Below are 25,566 nucleotides of genomic sequence, written 5' to 3' on the forward strand. Positions count from 1 at the left end.
TTCATATAGGATCCAATCACTCATATTAAGAATCTGATTGAGAAAATACGTCTTCAAACGCCTTTAAAATTACAAGAAAAATAAACTATTGATGAAAAAACAACCTGGCTGTGCAGGTTTTTACAGTGACTGTGGTCATCCAGTGTAATGATATGATGATGTTAGAGGAATAAACCATATCAGGCTCTGGACACACACACACACACACACACACACACACACACACACACACACACACACACACAAAATACTAATAATAAAAATGAACTTAATTTAATAATACAACGTTCATCAGGCAACATTTATACATACAAACAAAACCAAAAAAAAACCCCAAAAAGTTTCTTCTTTGTATGAATTTTTGCCTTTTATCTTGTCACTAAGACTTCATGGTGTGCTGGAACTTTATTTTGAAATTTCGACATTTAATCATAAAATGATAAAATAACGAGTGTTGTCCTTTATGTTTGTGTGTAATCATGTGAACTGAAGACAGATGAAGAGTCTAAGATATGAACATATAATTAAATTAATATATACATACAGTATATTATGGACTTGTTATATATAGATGCGTCTGTTACCAGATTCATAGCTTTCACACACACACACACACACACACACACACACACACACACACACACACACACACACACACACACACACACACAAGCTTCAACTAATTATTATATATTTTGGCATAAAAATGTACAGTTCCAATGTAATGTGTAATTTTCAGCTTTGGCAATAATTTAAGCTCAACATTCCTGTCAAAAAAGTGTATTTATTTATTTTTATTAAAGAAAAGGAAGAGGACGGAGAGTGGGAGGGAGAGAGAGAGATCATGTGAAGAAGTGTGTGACTTTGGACGAGTGTGTGTGAGTGTGTGTGTGCGTGTTAATGACAACAAAGACTTGTGTGTAAGTGAGAGAATAAGTGAGAATCCAAGTATAACTGAATGACCTTGATCAACTGAGCAATACGTCTACCTGTGTGTGTGTGTGCAGACATACGTGTCATTTGGTTGTGTGTGTGTGTGTGTGTGTGCGTTAATTACTATTCTATTCTATTACTGTGTGTGTTCAAACATCAGCTCCTCATTACTCCTCGCTGACCTCAGCCGTTTTAATTTCGCTGCTGAAGTTTTAATTTCAAACTTTCTCATCTTGGGAAACTCTCAGAGCGGAGAGAAGCTCCTGAATAAATTCACCGGAGACTTTTTCCTCTTTTTAAGAACATAAAGCTGCATGAGCTGCCTTGTTTTTTTTTTTAGTTATGCAACACTCCTCACCAGCTTCACTCACACACATCTCATATGAGGTTTCCAGCAGATTTTGTGGTCTAGTATCACAGCTAGAAATTGTATTTTCATATACTTTCTATGTTTATCATCACTTCCAAACAACATGATCTCTGTTTAGTTCAGATTGTTTGTGTCGAACCACCGTTTTAAAATCACAAACTAGGAGCTGCAACAGAGACAACAGTCCCAAACTCTCTAATAAAGATGCAGCAGATGGATCTGCTTGCTTGCTGAGGTCAAACTTAAAGAGATCTGTGTTCAGAGAGAGCCGGACTCACCTCCTTCCTTACAGAAAGAAACTGCAGTCATCTCACAGGATTTAGAGGTAATGAAGTCCAAATGAAAACATTTAGAACTGCCAACGTGCAAAGTGGTGCAATTATTCAACGGTGATTTTATTGTATTTGGTGAGTTTAGGAGGTAAAAGTATCTGAAACAGACTGTGATAAACAACAAACTCGAATCTGAATAAAATCAGAAATGAGCAGAGTTGCAGACTTGAGATTCGGACTCGAGTGCAGACTTGATTCCCTCGAGACTTCCCTAAAACACTTCAAAGCCAAAGCCTCATGTTTTCAGCAGATAATAAGAAATGATAAGACGGTGGCAGAGAAACCCCCTGTCTCTCTTAAAAAAAAATGATGCTCTTATACAACTAATTTGCAACCAGATAATAACATTTTGCTGCCAGGGATACTTTATAAAAAAATCAACATGATGAAGAAACATATCTGCAAAACTTTCACTGTCAACACATTTAATTTGTTTTCCTACAAGATGCACTCTTGGCGTGTAAAGCGTTATTACTTTTAATGGTTTTGTTAAAGATGGAGCAGCGGCTTGTGTGTGACATGAGATTAATCAGATCATTATTCATCTATTGTTCATTTTTAATAACGTTTCACTACAGTGAAAAAAAAAAAAGAAGGGCAGCATTTACATTTAAATTAACTATTTCTTATGTTTTCAAACATATCAAAGCAGAATAAATACATAATAAATATCAAAATCTCTGTATTAAAAGCTCACTTATATGCAGACAGTCATTTTAATTGAAGAAAATAAAAGAAATACAGTAAAATTAAAAGTAAAATTATTTATCTGTAAATCTGCACAACACCTGTTGGCTTTTATTCTGAGTGTTTGACGATTAGCCTCCATTATTTAGCTTAATATTGATATAATATAGCCTAATATAATAATATAATGCAATACAATATGGGAGGCTCGGGGTGCCATGGCAACAAAAATGATAATAATTGATTAAATATTGAAAAGTCAGAAATGTTTTTACTGGGTTCATAATGTCTGATCCATCATATATTTTGTTTTTTACAACTATGGCTGCTGTAGTGTAAAGTCTACAAAGATACAATATGATTAATTTATGGATTACAGACATCAAATCCAAGAGATAACATGTTAAACTGAGAACACTTAATGTTCAACATGCGTCCCGAGATGTTAAAAGACAAAGAAACAGAAAGAAACAAAAGACTTTTAACATAAAACTAAATTAAATTCACCCATCTCACTGTATCCATGATCTTCTTTTAGTAGCCTAAACCTTCACAAACATCCAGCTGCTCATCCTGACCTCCTCCCTTTAACAATGTCACACTTCCTTGATTGGAGCAAATGTTGCAATAAACATAATGTAATCAATGCAGCAATTATTTTATCTCCAACACGCATCTTGACAAATGAGAATAATATAAATACATCTTGCAGGAGACACACGGCTTGCATATTTAAAATCACTGCACTGATAGGACTTTGACTTGTATTGGACTCGGCCCTCAACCTTGACATGGACTTGACATAAAGTGGCTGTAAATCGATATTTTTTCATAATATTAATGCATGAGCTGTAGTCTGATCTGATGAACCTACAGAGAATTATCAGCAACTCTGCAGCTCCCCTCAGCTTTAAGGGGCTTTATAGTGATTTTCAGCTTATTGTTTAGCTGTCCGGCTGCATTTTTACTGTTTTGGTTCATTCTCAGCGCTCTAAAACCCCCCGACTGTTCACTACCTGCTCAGCACCAAACAGCAAAAAGACACAGTTAGCAACTAGCTGGTGAACATAGCAGAGCAGTGAATATTAGACTTATATACATCAGGTAGATAGAAACATGACTCCACATGTTGCTCCGTAACTGCTGGATGTGGAAATAAGCAACTGTTTGCTAACAAGTTCAACATATCAACTTTTAAAAGGTGATGATACGTCACAACTTGTTTCTGCTGCCCCCAAGTGGCCAAAAAAAAAAAAAAAAATCAGTTAATGCAGCTTTAACCCTTTCATGCATGAATTATGATAACCTCAGTTAGAAGTGTTTTTATTCCTCTTTAGGCATGAAAAAACATATTTGAACTTTTTTTAAACATGCATTTTGCAAGGAGTTTGTCCAACTTAGTGGACAAATGATTAATTGTCATTTTCTCCCAACATAAAATCAGTACTTGGAAATTTTAACAATTGTATTACTCCTTAGTTGTTACTTGATGTTATTTATGTTGTTTATTTACCTGCAAGGGTCTGTTACTATAGAAGGATTGGCAAGATGTTCCTGAGTTGTAGAGCATTTCCAGCTGGCAGGCGGCCATCTTGGTTTTGAGAAATTCGTGTTGCACTTACAAAGGCCGGCCAATGGATGGCAGTGTATGGGACGACACACTAGCGTCCACTGTGTCGGCTGATGTGCAACTATACCATTAAAACCCCATGCACATATAAGAAAACGGCTTTTGAATAGCTGTCCACTGTAGTGACCGCTATGCATGAAGGGTTAAATGTTCCCCAAAGGGCTGAAAAACATCTCTGGAAGTAACCAGACAAATATAAAACCCATTAAATCTATACAGTCGCACAGGTTATAAATTATTTACATAATTTATAACTTGACCTGATTGTAATTATCAAGCACCTTCATGTCTGATGAGGAAGAAACATTTTACTGATCAACAATCACTAACGTTACAATCTACATACGGGATCAACCCGAGCGGCTTTAATGTTTTTATTCCATTCAAAACTTGTTAACATTTGACTTCTAAACCTCAATTAAAGAGCTCAGACTACCTGATGAATAAGCATCATGTGTCTGACAGGCATGATGGGAGGGAAGGTCAGTCAGCAGTCTGGCGTTATACATCTTGAAGGACGACACGTCTTTCTGGCAAATAAGCTCTTTGATCAATTTCTCATTAATTCAGAAAGTTGAGCTGTCAGGTTCTGATAGAAACGATGCAGCACTGTATCTAAAATGGCTGCCGCAGCATTTTGATTTTGAATTTTTGAGTGTTATAAACTTCGATGCTGTTGGCTGTGAATATTTTTTTTTTCCTGTGCTAGATATTTTTTTTTTATGCGAGTTGAGAGAAAAATGGTCTAAAACAGCATTTCAGTGACCATCAAGAGGAAACTGAAACACTCGACTGAAACTAATCAATTTGATTTTAGGGTTATGAGCTATTTAAGGTCACATGACCACACGCTGTTCGACTGTAGAAACAGCCTTTAAATGCATATCAGTGGACGGATGATTTAACTGACAAGGGTTTGTTTTACTCACCAAAATCTCTCTAAACGATGTAATTTGACTGTCTGACACTTAAAATCCAGATAAAAGACGAGTTATTACCATAGAAGTTCAACTTTGTGAGCAGCAGCGAGTGATTTTCAGACTCTTTGCCCTGAGTTTTGTCTCTCAGGCTACACAGAAGTTGTTCTTTTCTTTAAAAAAAAAAACTTTTCTGGGAGGTTGATCTATATTTTGATTTACATGTACAGCTTTTATTCTCCTAAAAAAGATGCTAGAAGGTAGTGAAAAAATGATTTTTAAGCAGAATTAGTGTATTAATAATGCAGCAATTTACATATCATGAATATTTCGTTATACCATAAATTATTATTAAGTCATGATGTGACTTCCTGTCTAGACTCTGTTCCACCAGCTTCTGTATCTAAACGTAATCTCTCATTCAACATTTCTTTTATCTGTTCTGTCTGAAAACAATGAAGCTGCAGTTTATTTTCCATATTCTGAGCAGCTGATATAAGAAACTAAAACCTTCTCATTTTTAATAAAGTTAAATGATGATTACTCTCTGAGCACAGGAAAAACTACAAGTGCTTTCTTCTCAAGTAATTTTTTTAACATTCTAGTTGTAATTTCTACTGTCTAAAAACTCTAAAAACTACCCGCAACTCAACTCATAGACTCTTCTGTCGAGTCGTGATGTTTAGCCTGTGAACATCTAGGACTTATGGGAAATGTTTGTTGGTTGTGAACAACAATATTAGATAGTTGTTTTGAAGAAATACCGTCCTCATGTCAACATGTGAAGCGAGCTACAGGACAAACTGTTAGTTATTAGTGTAGCTTCACATGTTTATTGGATTTTTAATGAGGTTTTCTTACTTCTTGGAAAACAACCCAGAAGTTCTGCTTTCAATTCTTTTCTCTCTTTGCTAGATTTGAAAAAGCATTCACATTTTTTTGTCCCTCCACTTCTAACATCAAACCGTCACCCCGATTAATATCCAGCTGTCATCAGGGACACAAATCACAGTAGACCCCAGCGATACACTATGTGACTTTAAGTTAAAAGGCCAATAATGACAAACAGTCTTCATCTGATCTTAATTTAAATGAGCACTGTTGGTGTTGTTGCTAATGTGTGATTTACTGAAACAAGCTGCCAGCAGCAGTTTTCTGGGTGTGACGCAACATTTCCAAGAAAGCATCGTTTCATTTCGTCGGAGCTGAATCAGCTCGCAAAGCTGATTGCGAGAGCCGACTTTCAAAGGAACAGTCAGCACAAATACAGAATCTGTGCAATATACATCTGGATTACATCCAAATATTTTAAACTATAATGTCACTGTGAATCAAAATGTTTTTTTTTTCCTCCCTCTGTAGCTCCCCGCCTCCCCCGGCGTCCCTGGAGGTCCACAAACCAGAGGTTAAGAACCTGTTTGAAATGCTGCTGACACAGAACCCTCCAACTCTGAGAGATTTTCAGGAGGTTTGTCTGGTGTAAATTAAGCCGAGCTCAGCAAGAAGTGAACTTTGCCCCGGGGGGGGGGATTTCACTCCAGAGAGAAATATACGTGTACATTCACACTCTCAGTCTCTCTCTCGTACCTGCTGCGTCTTCTTGCAGCTGATGCTCCGAGGGTTGAAGCCCTCGATCCAAACACACTTCTGATTGGGCGACCACAGCCAGGTGTTTTCCTCGTCTGACCTACTGCAGTCCTGCTTCCTGGTGCATCTGTGGGTCAAGCAGCCGGTGACACAACATGACACCTCATTAATTAGTTTATCTGCAATTAAATTTTACAGTACTTTTACTTAAAGGAGGAACAGACTTGGCAGAAATGGAATATAATATTCATAAGTATGTTTTAATTAGTGTATAATCACTTAGAATCAGCCCTTTATATCTACAGAGGGAGCGGGTCCTCTTCCACGGAGCCCGCCATGTTGCACCGCCATGTTTCTACAGTAGCCCAGAGTGGACAAACCAAACACTGGCTCTAGAGAGGACCTATAACATTTTGTGCAAGTTTTGTGGCCACTATAGGTTCTCATACAAGCTAGGAAGGGGTATTTATTTGGTTACGGTCTTCATCCTACATGCTGGTCATTTAAAGGACAATTTTTCAAGTGTATCTTAAAACAACATTCAGGTGCCCATATGAACACTGAAAGAGTGACTCACTTTCCCTCCAGGACACACCAGCCACAGTAGGGATCCTTGATGGACATACAGGAGTGGCAGTCTGTCTTCAGGTGGCAGGCCTGGACCGGCACCTTGTTGATCTGCATAGATATGACGGGCTTTTATAGGTTACTGTGAACAACATGCAGGAGCTACGGGTAATCATTTAATTATGACAAAAATAACAAACAAATCCATCACTTTACAAGAACTAAAGCACAAGCATCTGTTCTTATTCAATGATCAGTTACAGTAAATGGTGAAGACATTAATAGTTGCTAATATTAACATTCTGCTTGATTTATGATTTAGAAAACCCTGTGTGATCATTCTTGTTGTTGTTTTGTGTTTTTAAAATAGTATTTCTGATGCAATCGGTGTGTCACGTGTTTTGGATTTGTACAAGAGACAGAATATTGTTTTGCTTTCACAGCTGTCGGTTTTGATGCGCTGCCTAAACGACGAATCATGTGTTAAAGGGATAATTCGGTTGTATTACCTGCAGTGGATTTGGGGTCGGCACGCTCCCAGTTTGGAGAAGCAGGCAGGAGTACTGGCACGGAAGCTAAGCAGTGTACTACTGTGAACTGGGCCAGCAGCAAAATGGTTTTAAGCCACCTATAAAAAGGGTCCACGTCGGAAAAATCAATATCAGTTTAAGTGCTGCTATACGTTTTACTGCTGGATCCGTCCACAGTAGTACAGCTCCAGTACTCCTGCCTGCTTCTCTAAACTGGGAGTGTGCCGACCCAAATCTATTGCAGGTAATACACCGACTGTGGATAAGTACCTCATACAACCCCCCATCAAAAAACCCAAACTATCCCTTTAACAGTTAAACCAAAGATATGTGATACATTTAAGAGTTATATGTGAACAGGTTGTACAATATTATATACAGTGGTGGAATGTAATGTAAGAACATTAACTCAAGTATTTCAGTATAATTTTATTGTATTTTCATACTTGATACTTCTTCTTCACTACATTTCAAACGGAAATATTGTACTATTCACTCCGCTACATTTATTTGACAGCTTTAGTTACTTTTCATATTAACATTTTACATAAAATAACACATTGATGGGCTTTTAAATGTCACTGCATTGTTAAAGATTAAACATTTTATCTTGTGACAAGGTTTTTACCTGTTTGTATTTGTGTCTCTTTGTCATGTTTCAGATGTCTTTGAGTTGTTTGCACTTAAAGAGACATTTCCCTTAATAACTGTCTGGAGCCCAAAGAGGTAAAACTCTCCAATATTTCACAAATATGCAAAGACTGAAGAGAAATTCTGAGAAATTAAAGCAAATTTATGTAGCAGAGCTTTGTTTTTTCTTCTTTCCTACTCGATCTATCATGTCACAACCCCTCCGATTTATCTTATGACCCTAATAAAGCAGTTCAAACTAGCTTCACCTCGAGCAGCTACAACTATAAAATTCTGCTTTTATGTATTGATTCATCGGTATGAACAATAAAATGTATTTAACATATCGGTCACAGCCCGATTTTCTGCAAAACGAGTACTAGTTGGTAATACTTCTATACTTTTACTTCAGTAAGATTTTAAATGCAAGATTTTTACATGTAATTAAGTATTTTTACATTTGGTGTTGATACTTTTACTGAAGTAAAGGATCTGAATACTTCCTCCACCACTGATTATTTCTCAAGTGGTCTTTCTTGGGTTTTGCAACATGAAACGTATATAAAACCAGTTTGTACATGACTACATACACTTCCTTATTTTCTTTAATCACGTGTAACATTTTCTTGTTAAAGAGGAACGTCTTGATGTTATTTTGGTGAAGTTCCTCTTCCAACCAGCTGTGGAAATAATTTTCCTCCCTGACAAGAAGAGTCAGTCTAATAAATTTAAATGAGCAGATGGAACAAGCTCGAGTATCGTCACTTGACTTGATCAAAGTGAATTGCCCTCTTGAAGTGCATTCTAATTAATTCATTTCTAAATCAATAACATCAATTTCACCTCGGTGTGGCGGGCAGAGAATGATGGCGACCGAGAGATGAAAGGACAAAGGAGAGAAAGACAAATGAAGAGGAGAGGCAGAGAGGAAAACAAAGAGAGAATAAATCAATGACTGACTTGTGTGTGCCGTAATGTAGACGGATGTATTGGTGTTAGTCGAACGAGTGAATAAATGATCAAATAAGACAGACAGAAGAGAAATGAAAGACTCATTAAAATCTCTCACCTGACAGATGAAATGAAAAAGGTAGATGTAAGCAAATGAATGAGTCCCTGACCTTCTTTGTGTGGCGACACAGAGGTGTTAGATGGATGGAAGGAGAGCGAGAGAGAAATGGATTTAGTTAAAAAAGAAAAAAATCAATCAGTCCGTGACGGAGTGAGTTTGACCTTTTTCTCCGTGGTGATGTACAGGTGTTGGAAGCTGGAATCGAACAGCAGATTCTTGTTGACCTTGCCTCCAGCGCCTCCCGCGCCTCCCAACGGCCGGCCGTACACCTCTGGGTGGTCGGAGAGATGCGCCTTGAGCACCTACAGAAACACAACAATTGGGACAATCAATAAGAGATGGACAGAAGCCAAATCACAGCTGTTTAAGAGTGTTTTGTTCATTATTTCCTTTCACATGTGAGGGGAAGAATTTCTCATCAGTATTAAGGCTCGAAACAAGAATTCCCATAAAACAACATATGCTTCATCAAAAGTCTACAATTAAAACAAGCCCATTATGTCCAGGGAAGTTATCTGAATAATTATGTAACTGATACTAATATTATTGAAATTAGAGACAGTGTTGACATGAGTTTAGTTAGCTGTGTCGAGTTTATACACGTGTTTATTTTCTTGAAAGAGCTGGTCAGTCTAAACCAAGTATATTCATTCATTACTTATTAATTACTGAAAAGTCTATTCTTCATGTTTGCAGAATTGTACATTTTTGATTGATTGTCAGACTGTGATTGCAATTAATAGGAATTAATTCCCTGTAATTAGCACCAAATTACAAAGTCTTTTCTAGTGTCACCCAAGTCCTTGCCATGCTAAAACTAGGAAAACCTCTTTATTTAGACTTTTTTCAATGTAATATTAAAATATTAACCACAACTCAAAGGTCCAATCTGTGATTTTTGACAGAATAAATTTGAGGTATGTTCACATACACTATATAACAAGACAAACTGGTAGTTAGACTGGTAGACTGAGGTTCATTAAGACAATCTGAACACCTGATTTGTTTCAGTGCAGTCTACAGAAAGAATAACAAGTTAGCTAGAGAGCTAACTAGCCGGTGAGCTAATGAGCTGCTCAGTACTTTTCACCTGATATGTGTCATTCATGATGTCAGTAAAATGAAATTATATCCGACACTGCAACTTCACTGATATAAAGCAGGTCATGGTTGAGTTACAGGCAAGAATAATGTCTTTTAATGTGGTTGGAAGCTGTGAGCTTGATGCGGTCGGGGACCTTTTGACGACTGACAGCAAACAAGACGATGTCCAACTGTCTTTATAAAGCTCTGACATTGAAAATGACATGTCTTTATAATAATTACTGAAATTAAATATCTATAACAGAACCTTTTCTGTTTCATTATGTAATTCTTTTCAGTGACCCAGATACTGTTATGCAAAATGACTCAAATTTAATTGGTCTTTTTGCCCAAAATGTAATTTAATGTTCAACTTTGTGTAAAAAAAAAGACTTAATGAACCTAGATTTTGAGCTCCATCTGAAATCTCTGGTTTAGTCATGCTTTTTCCAACTAAGAGTACAAAAAAAAGACCTTCGCTTAAGTGTAAAGACTTGGAAAAAATCACTATCTGACCACCGTAACACCTTTTCACATGCCTCAACAAATGCTGTCAACAGCTCAAACTTCTCCAGAGTTATAAAGCAAGACCTCTAACAAGAACTTAATCAGAAGTTTCTCTCCATTTACTCTTTTAAGATTGAATTTAAAATGTTTACTTTTGACATACAAAGCATTACAGTGTCCTTTTTATTTCAAGGATATGTTGTTCTGACTTAGCACACTATTAGCAAAGGACATTCATCATTCACATCCCTTGAGGCCTCAAGGTGATGAAATTGAAAAAAAAAACCTCTGACTGGACATAAAGACTTTTTCTATCTATTGCAGATAAACATAAAAGGTAAAAAAAGGTGTCAAAAGACGAAGAAGTAAACAAGTTAAGAAAGAAAACAGGATTTGCGGCTAAAAACACTGACTGAATGAAGAGTCGGTCTTTACCTCTCCGGTGGCGGTGCCCAGGAACGCCACGGTGTGTCCCATTTCTACAGCCACAGCGATGGCAGTCAGGTGAGCCTGGCGGACCAACCGGGCCTCAGTGGTTAAGGCGAACTCGGCTTTGCTGGCCAATGGGGAGGGCAGAAACTCGGCTCCACACTTGTACTGCTGGGCCAGGTCCTTCTGATGGAGCATCACAAGTAAAACATTCATATTAACATAAAATATTGACTCGTTGTCAATATTTGTCTCTCTCCTGTTTTAATCTCTTGTCCCTCTATCAAACACACAAACAGACTTTCTCACCTGACTGCTGATGCACAGGTCGTCAGTCTTGGAGGAGTAAGGCAAGTAGACAGTAGCCTTCCCATTAATGATGCCGCTGTTGTTGTAGCACGCTCCTATTATCTCCAACAGCCTCTTGTTTATAGAGCGCAGAGGGTACATGCCTACAAACAGGAACGAAAATACTGTTTGTACCTGCCTACAGTTTCATTTGATCCACTTTGCACACATAAATGTGATGAAAGATACACCTGAGTCTGTGTTTTCTAGCAATCCAAACAATGAAATATCAAAAATCACAATCCAATTATTATGAAGAGCTTAGACTGTAAAATCCTTTTTATGTATTACAAGAAAATGTGACACAAATTTATGACCACTGACTTTTTGCCATTTAAGTTGTTTGTATTTCTGCAGGACCACTCAGGATAGATTTGTCCATGTGTTGTCTAAATTTGGTTACAAGAATTGCAGCAAATTTATGTCAAATTGGCCAAACATATAAGAATTCAGAAGCCAATTACAGCACAATAACTGTTTTATACAAATGTGTTAATTACCACATTTGGTAAGGGTGGTGAAATACAGATATTGAGCCATTTTTGTTTACTTTTTCCAAATTTTCTCCAACTTTTTTGATTTTTTTTTTCAAAACAAAAAGGGATGTGGTTTATCGTTTAATATGCTATTTTCTCAATTAATCGTTTAGTCCTTTGGTCTATAAAATGTCAGAAATTTATTTCCCAAAATTTCCCAAAGCCCAAGATGACGTCCCCAAAGACTAAAGAAACAAGAAAATATTCATATGTGAGAAGCTGGAACCAGAGAATTTTAGCATTTTTTCTTTAAAAAAGGAGACTCAAAAACAATTAATCAATTATTAAAATAGTTGGTGGTTACTTTTTTGTCAATTGATTAATAGACTAATCGTTACAGCACTAATCTAGTTTAAAAAAAAAAAAAAGACTACTTCAGTTCAGGTGGTTTGAGCTAAAAGGTGAAAGGTGTTTTATAAACGGCCACATTGCGATGGTGGTGGATCTAAATCTGCATCAAGAACTAATACGAGAATAATCAATTCATTTTCAAATCACTATTCTTATATTTTACAATTGTGAACCAATGCAAAGATTCCAAACATTGATTCTTGTATTTGGTGAATACTTTGTACACCATCGCCCAAAGACTAATGTTAGCCAAGTGGAGACCAGCACTAAAAAACAAACAGTAAGAGACAAACTTAAAGACTCCAACCTCTAAAAATAAATCGTTTTTTCCTTGATCCATGGACATAACTTTCTGCAAATTTTCATCGAAAAGTTTTGCCAAGTTTTGGAGACATTTTTCCAACTAACAAACCTCAGCCAGCCTTAAATATCAACACCTACACATGGCTGAATGGGTTGGATCTTCATCAGAAGTGAAGGTGACAAACAGCACTTTGTCCGAGGTGGAAACTGGTCCATACTGGCCTGATTTGGTCATACTCTGGGCCAAAACCTCCCCCGGTGTTCCTACATAGGCAGCCTTGAAGGAAAGAAGTAAGAGGTAAAAAAGCTGAAGGTCAGATATTCACTTAAAATATGTATTTAGTTGATGCATCAGAGGTACAGGGAGACTGGGGACCCAATAAATTGAGGCTATTTCAAGTTCAACAGCACGTTAAATCCAATTTATAAAGTTTCTCACAGGTCAAGACTGAAGCATTCTCAAAAAAGGCTCCAATTTAAGACAAACTCATCCAAACGTGAAATGTCCAAATGTGTTTTTCCAAGTCGTTGCTGCCCTTTTAATAAAAATGCTGACAGCTGATGCCGCCGCTGCAGAGTGCATCATCATTACCTGAGCTTTGTTATACTTGTTCGTAGCGCTACAGTTGAGCTGCAGCTCGGCGTAGGAGTAATAGCCCTGGTCGTTCTCGCACATCCTGGAGATGAAGGTGAAGTTCTTGTTGTCCTGCAAGCCGAGCGTCCGCGAGAACAGGAAGTAGACGAAGTTGCTGTCTTTGAAGGCGAAGCGGAAGTCGTGGAGGTATCGCAGGACGAAAGGGTTGGCCTGAACAGCCGAGGCCTCGATGATGCTGTCGAAATAGACCCACTCGTGATAATCCTGGAGGATGCGGGTGGCGATCAGCTTGTTGCTGTCATGGCTGCCGTAACCTTTACCAACCTAAAACGAAAGAGACAACAAGCTCAAATAATGCAATGAGAGTGGAAATGATCTTGTTTTTATTTTGGGGACATTATGGGGGTGTCGAGTTTGAGTCATTGAGTGGCATTATGGGAAGTGTAGGAACCTTTTGGGAGCTTGACACATACTAGGAACTAAAAGTCTGACACTGAAAAGTCCCCTTAAGTACTTTTTAAATTATTTAATGAAGAGATTTTTCTTGCATATTCTTGTATTTTGGGTAAAAATATTTCCTATGAACGGAGAGACAGATGAGAAGATAGATGCCAATTTTCCCCCTAAAAAAGTGCCTAATGTAAAAGGGCCTTTGGGTAGTTATTTCTCAAAATAACATAAACTCCACATTAAACAACTGGTCATCTTTCTGGAGGTCTGTTGGAGGCCCCTCAAGGACCACATCTGGTTCCTAAACCCCACTTTGGGAACAACCGCCGTCCCTCCTTCCTCTGCATCCGCAGAGAACATTGCTGTAGCGGGATAAACCTTTATGCATTCACACAATATTTTCTAATGAGTTTAAGATCATTATTTTCTGATAAGACGCCCTGAACATTTTTATAATAAACCATCACAAACGAAGCTTCCTGCATGTTTCTAAGGAAATTGATAACTCAGGGGAAAACATCATAAAACATCTTGTAAAGTCCGATTCACTGTGCGAAGAAAAATATTTCATGATAACTAACAAGAGAGCTCATTTCCCATATGGTGGCCATTTTAATTATTTTGTTCTCAGCAAATTGCAGTTTTATTGTGTTAGTTCCCACAATAGCACAGATGGCGATCATTTATTTTCATTTTTTAATTTACCTCAGGAAATAATGCGAGGCAATCTTGACTGTGTGTCTGAATTTGTGTTTTTTTTTTCCCCTCACCAGGAACACGGTGAAGTTGGTTGCATCCTTGGTGAAGTATGACATCACTCCCACCACTGAGACGCTCTCCTCGGCGCTCGCCACGTACGACTTCTCTCCTTTGGTGTCGCTGAAGTACAGCAGCTCTTCCACGTTGCTCAGGTTCCTCAGCGAGCAGATGCCTCTGAAGATGCTGCCGCAAACCACCAACACGTCTTTCTCCTTGTAGACCAGGAGCAGCTTGTTGTGATTGTCGGTGTCCGTGGCCTCCTCGCAGGCGTCAGTGACAGGCGGGGTGCAAAGCCGGTTGTCCCGTTTGGGGCCCGTCTCGGTGCGAGACTCCACATCCAGGTCAGGGTTCAGCTGGTAGAGGGCGTTGACGGCGCCGACGTACAGCCGGCCCGTATGAGGATCCGCCACCACGTTATTGATCAGACTGTCAGAGAGGAACTCTGTGCTTTCACTGTGGGAAGGGCTGAGGTAAACCGTTGCCAAGGCGACCAGGAAGTGCCACGCCCACCGCCGCTCCATCATGTCTGGTGGAAGAAGACAAAGAAAGAAAGAAAGAAAGGGGGCAAACAATTTATTTACTGTATTATTTAACAGTTTAAACAGCGAATAGCCACATGTAAGGCTGCAATTAACTATTATTTTTGTTATTGATTAATTGCTGATTATTCTTTAGAGTCTATAAAATCTCAGAACATTTGCTGACCCTTTACAGTTGCTCTTTTTGTCAAATAAACCCTCAAAACCCATAAAAACCAAAAACTGTATTTATAATAGCACCTGATAGCTATAAGGTATTTGCTGATACCAATATTTGTGACCAGATATATGAGCTGATATTCAAACAAGTTCAAACAAAAAGTTTTTTTGATGATGCACACGAGCGAGGATGTTCTCGAGATACCAACGAAATGGGGACCCAGTCTTAAAAAACACTGCTCCATAGCGCTACTCGTGGTCAAAAACTCCACAGGGTACCTTTAAGGGTTTAAAGTAGTTTGGGGCTTCATTTACACCTGATACATTATCTAGATGATTATATCCTATCTTTGCAATTATTAAAATGCGTTCTCGTTTTCTCAGCTGTGCCTGCATTGTGATTGGATCTCAATATGCTAACTAGCTGGGAGGAGCTAGCAGACTTGTCAACAAACATTGTGTCGTGTTCCAGGTCAAGAAAACTGCAGCCACGAACCGACGTCGTTCGTTTCTACATCACTTTTTGCGAGGGTAGACTTCCAGCTACTAATGGTAGTTTTTGCAGGATTTGCTTAAGCAGGCAGGAAGAGGTGGAGCTACGTGACCTCTCAACTTACAACAGGCTGAGATCTGATCACAATGCGAGCCTGAACATCTCCAAATGCTGATTCGATTGATTAGACACCGCACAGAGCTCATAGAGACGAAGGCTCCTGTCCGTTCAGGTCCAGCGACTCTGACCATGACTTTCTTTATTAACATTAACCGTCAATCCACTGAAGCGTGGCAGCTTACGGGTGTGTAGTCGTAACATTCACACATCATGTTCTTCATCACCGTCAGCTTCAGCTCTGCTGCTGTTTGTTAGTGGTGATGTGTAGAAGGTGTGTAGAGCAACAGTTGGTGCTACTGGCCTGTTAGAGCCCAGAATAATTGTTTTTATGTTAAATTTATGTGCCTTTTAAAAATGAATTTAACTGTCAACACCCAGCAGATAACACTCACTACACTATTCTCTCACTCCAGAAATCTATTGATGAATTTCACCAGGAAAACTTCATGAATTTTCAGAACGTGAATGTGTGTGCAGAATCTAAGAGACACTGAGCTGCATTTAAAGTGATTTCCAATCTTAAACTTTAAAGAACCTGCTTCTGTTCACAGAGTTTAAACTGCAACATACGGACCAGTGTTCAGAGAATAAAATCCAGAGGCAATTAAACTATATTTAAGAACTAAAAGTCGGATTTCAGGAAACTTTGTTGATGCCGTTTACAGTGATATTTTTACCTACGATAATTAGATACCAGTACACCCCTACTTCTGAGTGCATTTACACCTGCATTTTTCCTTATCCAGATAACATATCCAGATTACGAGTTATTGGCAGGTGTAAATGAGGTATTTAATTCAAGTGTGTGTGGCGCTGAAAGCCAATGAAGTGATTTAAATACCGGAGCAACATGTTCGACTTTACATGTACACTTGAGGACAATTTGAAAGGCCTTCCTCAATTTAAAATTCAATAACTGGACTAATTATTTCAGCGCTAAACGTCTTGAATTATCTACATTCTGTAAACTGTTTTTATGAACTTGTTTTCTGACAAAAAAAAAAAACAGTCCCGACAATAAACCCTCTGAACCTGAATCCAGAGACAAAGACAGTCAGTACTTGTCCTCTATACAAAGCAGACTTTCAGCACTCTGACATTGCACTGTAGGGCTCAGCACCAACAGCAGCAGAAACTCAAGGAGAAACGAATGAACGCTAAGAGCAAAGAGACGGAGAATAATGAGGAGCTTCTCATTAAACCCAGAACATCCTTTACTGGAGAGAGAAACGAGGGAACAAGTGAGGAGGAGGAGGATAAGGAGGAGGAGGAGGAGGAGGAGGAGGAGGAAGTGGAGGAGGAGGAGGAGGAGGAGGAGGAAGTGGAGGAGGTGGAGGTAACGGCCTCAAAGTGAGAGTTTTCTGAGGCAGATTAGATTAGCAAAGACAAAGGAAGTAAGTGTGTGTATGTGTGGGAAGAGAGAGACTGAGTGTAGCAATTAGTTGTCTGACATACTGAGTTTCTCCTTCCATTAGTCTGGATGGGTGTGTTTAATTATAGCTGTGGCCTGTGGCTGTAAAACAAGGCTCTAGTGTTCGGTAACATCACGCTCACTGTAATAACTGCACAAACATCCCTCTGCTCTAATCTTATGTTGTTTAATAGCGGTGCAACCATCAGGTTATTCTCAGCCGATCCAGATAAAACAGAAATATTCATACAAGTGTTTTTTTTTTATCACAGGAGCATCTAACTAACTATTTACATACATCCTCTAAAAGCTTTCATGATCAAGCATTTCACTGGTGAATCACTGCTTTTATAGCAGCTATCAGATAGTTCTGATTAGCGGTCAATTGACGGGGGGGGGGGGGGCTTCCCTTGTGTTTTCACTCTCACCAAATTGAATTTGCTTCAGTTCACTTCATTGCAAAAGGGATTTATTAGCATGAAAAGACTTATCTCTCTACCCCACCTGCTCGGCTAAATTACCTATCCACAGATATCAAGAGTCAGGTGGTCTTAATGGCTGCAGTGCAGAGTTTTAGAAAGTGGAACAGTGGAGGAAAAAAACATGCACAGACATCTGAAAGCCTTTTTTTTTGTGTGTGTGTGTGTGTGTGGTGGTCTAAGTTTTGAAATCTGACATTGTGTGACACACAAAAGAAGGAATGTTTTTGGTTGAGTCGAGTCTATTTTTGGTCGACTGCCCACACAAATTGTGAGGAAATGTTGCAATAACAAAAAAAAAAGATGACTTGTTGCTTAAAATGCCTTTCTTGCAAAACTATTTTTCCCCCTCAAGTCTGCTGTGATGAGCTTTAATTCTTCTGACCTTTTTTTTCCCAGGCACACACAAAAAGTTGAGACAAGTTTTTTTTGTTTTGTTTTGTTTGCTCTGCCCGTCAATAACCTCGCTGTCATCGCATATTTGATCCGTCTGTGTGATCGTCTCTAAAAAAGGTCAAACGATGATGCATGGGCTGGCTGTACGAGCCTGTTAGTCAATCATAAAGTTGGTTGTTTTGATCTTTCGTGTCTCCTTCGTGTCCTCGTTTCAAAGTGAGCAAGAGACGCTGAAGTGTGAGGAGGAAAAAGCTTTGGACGTCAAAATTAAAACAATGTTAATGAAAATGCTTCTTTATGGAGATATAATGTCGACATGGTGGTCAAAGACACTGTAATTGGACTGGTTTGCATTAGGGCTGCAACTAATGATCATTTTAATTACCTATTAATTGGCTGCTGATGAGGTTCTTGATAAATATTTTGTCAATAAAATGTCATAATTTCCCGGAGTTAAAGGGATGTCTTCATATGTCTTGTTTTATCTGACTGACAGCTAAAAGATATTTAGTTTACTATCATGTATAACCAGACCAGTTAAACATACTGGGCTGTGTAATGGGAAATTGCCGATCACCCAATAAACACACAAAGAGATGCATTGTTAGGTTATGAAATAATGTAATGTCAAATAGTACAATCAGAAGTATAATGCATCATAGTTCTGGAGACAAAGATATATATACCGCCTAGCTAAAAGTCGGCACTTAACCAGTCCCTTAAATACTACTACAGAATCTAAAACATCCGTTTACTAACCTTACAGGTCAGCAACCAACAAGTTAAAAGTTCAACTAACCTAGAAACAGTCTTTCTTCACGACCATATATGACAGTACATAAGCATGCACCAACTAACATCACTAAATAACATTATTAAATTAAGGACAAACCACACTATCCTCTAAAAACTGATCAGATTTACACATAAACATCTACATAACTATAGTTTATATTTATAGTTAGTTTATATAACTAGCAATCAGATTAGTTGGTTGAACTTCTGGTTAGATATGTTACAGTTTATATATCAACAATCACAATATAAGTCAATTTAAGACTGTAGGAGATTCATAATATTTGGTATAAATTCGGTTTATCTTCCTGCGCTGTCATCTGGTGTCGCCGCGGCTCTAAAGCAGTGAAAAGGTTAAATCATACGGTGATCAATGAACCAGTTTCCTTCCGTCTTGAGCCCTTTGAAATGTTATTTTGAATGTAGTTATGCCGCCGGATGAGAGCGCGGCGGATCAACACCTCCATCGCGCCTCTTGACTCATAACCTGCCTCGCTTTCATGTTAACCCAGCCTCTGTTTACCTGTCATCTGGCCGCCCCTCTGATTAAATTTCATATTTCTCTTTCTCCTATAACTCTATAAAAAAAAAGGAATATTGATGACAGGTTTATTCACCTTCTCTGTCGCTCTCTCTCTCTCTCTGTCAGAGGGCCTGTTATGGATGTGTGCATCTGCCCCATCAAAGGAAAATCATCTCTGGTTTCCGCACAGGATCTATCTCTCTGTTCTCCGCTAAGCCATCGTGCCCCCTTTTCTTTTTTTTTCTTCTTCTTCCTGCCTTATTTTCATTCTTTCATCCTCCTGCTTTGGTTCTTTAAGCCCGACTGGTGTCAGCCCATGAATAAACTGGGTGTCAAAGGTGTAAAAAGGGGTGTGTGTCTGTTTGTGTTCTTCTATCTTTGAGAGCAACGGTTTGACTTTAAAGTCTTCGGGGTAGGTGAGGCTGAGGACTCTCATTTAAAGGACCAGTGTGTAGAATTTAGTGGCATCTAGTGGAAAAGGCTTGGCAGAAATGGAATATAATACTCATTAATAGGTTTTAATTAGTGTATAATCACCTGAAAATAAGAATAATTGTGTTTTTGATACCTTACAATGAGCCCTTTATATCTACAGAGGGAGTCCGTCATGTTGCGCCGCCATGTTTCTACAGTAGCCCAGAACAGACAAACGAAACACTGGCTCTAGAGATGTCCTTTCGTGGCCACCGTAGGTTTTCCTACATATTTGGCGCATGGTTGTATAAAGAGAACTGGATACAGGAAGCAAATTTGACATAGCGGCCAAACTGTGTAATTACAACGTCACATGACGCACACTGGCCCAAAAAGACTTTTTCCCATAGACTTACATTGTGAAAGAGACGTCTGTAAATCAGTGGATACATTTTTCTGAGCGTCACAACCTCCGCGAAATGACTCGTCTCACTATCAGAATTAAATCTGTTCATTCCGATAACATTTCAAAAGCCTAAAAGAGCTGCATGATTGAATTGTTTTATCCCCGTTCAAGTTAGCCAGACGGCTAAACCGGAAGTAGCCGGCGAAAGTCACTAGTGCGCAAGATCCGGGTACTTTCATACTGGGAAGTCGATTTTTTATTGCTTCATGCACCGCTGAGCAACTCCGCCTCCGACTCTGTGTCCAGTTCTCTTTATACATCCATGGTTTGGAAGCGGAGGGTGAGGGGAGAGGGGTAATTCAGTCGGTTGCAATCTGCAGCTTCACCACTAGATGTCACTAAATCCTTCACACTGGTCCTTTAAATGTATCATTACAGCCACAGCCAAAGTAGAGAACAGGACAGGAGGGGGGGGGGGGGGGGATACAAACAAAAGGGGATAAAATGCAAATGTAATGGATAAAAGAGACTGAGCTAAACACACCAAGACACACACACGTACACAGGAGAGAGAGAGAGAACAGCAATCTGTGACTCATTAAAATCCTGAGTGCATACTTTGTAGAAGTCTTGAGCACTGACCCCTCTGCTAAAAAGTTTCTAGTGAAACTAAATCCAGGAATGTCTGCCGAGACTCCAGCCAGGGGAATAAAGCCTGGCTGATTTTCTCTCTCTGTCTAACCTCTTTAAGCTTTTCTATTTCTAACTTCTCTTTGTAATTCACATTGTTTCACTCTCTCTCTCTCTCTCTCCCTCTCTCTCTCTATCTTTGCTGGCGTGTCTCTCTCCCTTTCTCTGTCTGTCTTTATATCCTCACCCGCGGGAACGAGTTCAAACAAAACCGGTTTTCTGACACACAGGATCCTCGGGGACAAACGAGATCTGAAACTCCATCTACGGTTCTGTCTGTGTGCTCGTCTCTCTGACGGTCTGTTAACCCGCCTGTCCGCATTACCCGACTGTCCGCATTACCTGTCTGTCCACATATCAGTCTGGGTCGGATCCACCTGAATCCTTCAGGGCAGACACCAATATTTAACCAAAGGTAACATTTAAATACATGACAGGTCTGGTTTCTGTTCCAGTTGAGCTGTGAGCTTATTTGATAAAGACATGTGAGAAATTGCCTTTGTCATTGTGCAACATTCCTGGAAATGAACCAGTTTGTTAAAAGTCCCAGATACATAATTCCCAAGAGGAAAACGCAACATTTATTTACTTTCTAAATGATGTAACCAGAATCGCATGACCAGTGGGAAACTTTTAAGGAGAATAAAACTCAAAAAGTTGAGTGTTAAAGTTCATTCTTGATCTGGGAAAAAATAAGTTTGACAAAAAAAACTTTAATTCTGACTAAAGATGAATTTATTAGCTTTTTTTCTGGAGCGTTCAGCTACATCTCGCTGTCTTCACAAGTGGATGGCAAAAAAATATATAAATAAAAGAAGCAGTTTGGTTTAAAACTAATTCCCGGCGCACCCAAACGTTGTTGTTTCCTTCCGCATGAAGACATTGATCATAGAAGTTTTCTTGCGGTGAACACGGCTCATAAAATCCCTCCGCTGGCAGACATACAGACAAAAAAAAGGTAAAAAAAAAACAGGAAAGAGCTTCTGGTTGTGCACCAACATCCCTCTAAAGAAGGTAAAAACTAACATACAGTTAAACTACAGAGGGGCTGAGTTGATAACGGTGTTTTCAACTTCCAATTTTGATTTTAAAAATGCAGATTTCACTTCCTGTTTTTTTTACTAACAACTTAGTATTTCACTTTGGTGGACAATCGTCAGAACATGGACTGAGATATCCTGACTTTTGTTCCATCATATGCTTCAAGTTCATAAAACTCTGGATCCATAACAAACGACAATAGTGTCTCTTTATTACATCCTGTCTGCCTTCCAAACAACACTGTTCAAACTCTGCCTCCGGGTTCAAACGCAGGACTTCTGTTCTTCTCCAAAGCTGAACAATTGATGACATTAGCAGAGTTATTTTTTCTGACGTAAAAAAGCCACAAAGCCACAAAAGACACTTTACAACTGTTAGAGTCAGTGTGACTGTTTAAATCTTTGGTGAAGTTAGTATCTGGACTTCAGGCCAGTAGGGGGCGACAACATGGTTATGGTGTCGGCTCTCACTGTTTTACAATATAAAGCACCTTTGACCTCTGAACTGAAAGATAAAGATGAATCTATTAAACTGGTTGGTGTTTGTCCAGTAAAGAACAAACTCAAACTACAACTGTTTTTACAGGCTGAGTCTTAACTCAGCTTCAGTGTGTTGCAGGTGTTGATGAAACAAACAACTTCACTGATCACTAGAAAACTTCTGGCTGTATTTGAAATCCTGACAAACACTTAAATATTAAAGGGAAACAAACACTGGCGTCAACATGCGATGATGCACACAGTCAGTACTTCAGTAAACTTCATTTCTAAAGCACCTTTCAAAAGCAGAAGGTGCTTTACAGACAATAAGATACCAGGGAGTAGTCAAACATAGAGAATACAACTAAATATAAAAGAACATAAAAGCCTTTGAGTAGAAATGATAAAAGAAATATATAATATAATATAATATAATATAATATAATATAATATAATATAATATAATATAATATAATATAATATAATATAATATAATATAATAGAGCTGCAGTGAACAGTCGATTAGTTCCCATCTATTAATATGATCACAAATCACTATTATGATCATTGATTTACTGACATTGTGGGTGTATGTGATGTGATGTGTGTAGCTTTGTATTTTGTATGGTGTCATCTGTGCGGGGATGTTTGTTTGTTTGTTTGTTTGTTTGGGGGTTTTTTTTTGGGGGGGGGGGGGGGGGGGTTGCTTTTTACTGTTTGTTGTGTTGTTGTATGTTTTTGGTCAGGGACTACAGATGCAAATTAGCTTCAAGCTAACTCTGGTGCATCTTTAATGTTTCAAACTGCACACTGTCCCATTCAATCAATCAATCAATCAATTGTTTTGAATCATTTTTTAAAGATAAAAATGACCAAATTCTCTGATTCCAGCTTCTCAAATGTGAATATTTTCTGGGTTCTTTCGTCTTCTATGACAGTAAACTGAATATTTTTGGGTTCTTGACTGTTTGTTGGGACAAAAAAAAGATATTTGAGGACGTCGTCTTGCGCTTTGGGAAACATTGATTGATATTTTTCACCATTTTCTGATATTTTATGGACCAAACAACCAATCAATTAATCGAGAAAATAACAGACAGATTAATCTATAATGAATATAATTGTGAGTTGCAGCCCTAATATAATATAATATAATACAATATAAAAATGCCAGTCTATACAAGTGGGGTTTTTACAAGTTGTATAAGATTTTTAAATCTGACATGTCTCAGTGCAGTAAAAGTAATCAACAGAATCTTAAATTGAAACGTCGACGCGTCAGGATTCGCTGCCGTCCAATTTTCCATGACAAAGACAATCAAGAAGTTCCAGAAATTCAGTGATTTCATCTCTTTTCCTGCTTGGATTGACTCATCTCATCTCAGCTTGATTCACTTTTTCTGTCCGTGTGTTGTGTGTGTGTGTGTGGTGTGTGTGTGTGTGTGTAAAGCAGCTGGTGTATCACTTAAATATGTCCTGTAACCAGTGAGTCAGGTCATGTAGACATTCGCTCTCAGCTGGGGAGGATGTCTGCACTGTTTATTGAAAGTCCAATAACATCTTTGTTTTTTTCCTCTCTGGTTTCCTCTTTATATTTTCATATTTGCTCGCTCCCAAACTTTGACACCAGCAGAGAGGGGTTTTTCCTTGTTTACGGCTGAAAACGTCTTATGTCGAGACAGCCTCCTGATGCGGTCTCATTTACATTCATGCCCACTGACCGGGAGTCATTAGCCATTCATGACATCGAGGCCCGAGGAACATTGAAGCTGATTGGCTGGGCCTGGAGGGGATATGAGTGCTATGATTGGCAGAGCCCGGGGAAAATTGAATTCTTATTGGTGGTAATGAAGAGGCCTGAAGGAGAGCATGGCTGAGACAAAGTAAGCATAAAACTAAAAGACCGAGGAAGAGGACAGGACACACACACACACACATAAATATCTTCTACCAGTCCCCAAACTCCCAGACATTACACACACTCCTCTGCAGAGACTCACAAACAGGACAGGATTGCACTTTAACATGTTTATAAGATGGTTTTCTGTCCAGGAAGACGTTCTCGGTGTGCCGGGAAAAAGGAAAAGTCACATCACTAAAAAAAAAAAAAGGTCTTTATCAGTCTGTCGATGCGTCTATAAAACGTCAGACAACAGTGGAAACGCCCAACAGCTTCTATACAATAAGTAGTAAAGTGAGTTACAACACGCAGGAACAGGCGTATAAATCACAGCCTGTATATAAAGACGGACGTAGCGAGGTGTGACATCACTCAACGGTTTGGATTGGAGCCCGGAGTTGCAGCTTTCGGTCGGCGCCAAATTTTCAGTTTGGACGTTCGCCCTCAGATTCCATTTTTATACAAAAACCGATGACCTCAGATGATATATCACAGGAAGTGTGTCTAGAAAATCGGATGCTGTCGATGAGCCACGCTGTCTTTGGGGGGGGGGTACAAGTTCTCATAATGAGCGGTGACGTCTTAAAACCCAAAGATATCCTGTTTACACTGACATAAAACAGAGAAAAGGAGAAAATCGTCACAATTAAGGAGCTGGAAGGAGCACATATTGGACGTTTCTGCTTATAAGACGACCTGAATGATTATTTAATTTAAACAAAAACATCACTTTTCTGTTAATTAGTAAAACTAAATCAACAACAGCTTATGGTTTCTTAAGAGAAATAAACGTCAGAGATTTCAATGAGCTTCTAGAAGACACATTTCAAACATTTTACACCTTTTAAATTGTATTTATAGTCTATTCTTTTAATTAACACTCTGAATTGCTCTTGTGTATGTACAGTAATGTGCTATGCCTTTGTAGCTGCTTGTAACTTGATTTAATTTCAAATGAAGAGTCAAAATAAAGCTGGTACCTGGAGAGAGAAACCGTAATATACCTTTATAAGAGCTTTTACTCAGACCAGACAGCAGCAGACATAACAAAAACTAACCTGCATGAAGTTGTGAAGGAAATCCCCGACTGGCAGGAGAAAACAAT

General features: G+C 38.7%; 1 protein-coding gene across 3 annotated transcripts in view; it reads right to left on the reverse strand.

Annotated features, from left to right (window-relative positions):
• Positions 1–25,566, reverse strand: part of LOC122975494 (plexin-B2-like) — a 212,901-nt gene that overhangs the window by 48,287 nt on the left and 139,048 nt on the right. For all 3 annotated transcript variants that reach the window (XM_044343944.1, XM_044343945.1, XM_044343946.1), the window contains 8 exons: positions 14,628–15,142; positions 13,405–13,731; positions 12,951–13,089; positions 11,584–11,726; positions 11,281–11,460; positions 9,417–9,557; positions 7,034–7,134; positions 6,457–6,583 (listed from right to left, as the gene is read on the reverse strand). In XM_044343944.1, coding sequence (XP_044199879.1) covers positions 6,457–6,583; positions 7,034–7,134; positions 9,417–9,557; positions 11,281–11,460; positions 11,584–11,726; positions 12,951–13,089; positions 13,405–13,731; positions 14,628–15,140 — 1,671 coding nt within the window. In that variant the 5' untranslated portion in view covers positions 15,141–15,142. The remainder of the gene's footprint in view (positions 1–6,456; positions 6,584–7,033; positions 7,135–9,416; positions 9,558–11,280; positions 11,461–11,583; positions 11,727–12,950; positions 13,090–13,404; positions 13,732–14,627; positions 15,143–25,566) is intronic.

This window comes from Thunnus albacares, chromosome 23, assembly GCF_914725855.1.
Source record: "Thunnus albacares chromosome 23, fThuAlb1.1, whole genome shotgun sequence".
NCBI lineage: Eukaryota > Metazoa > Chordata > Actinopteri > Scombriformes > Scombridae > Thunnus > Thunnus albacares.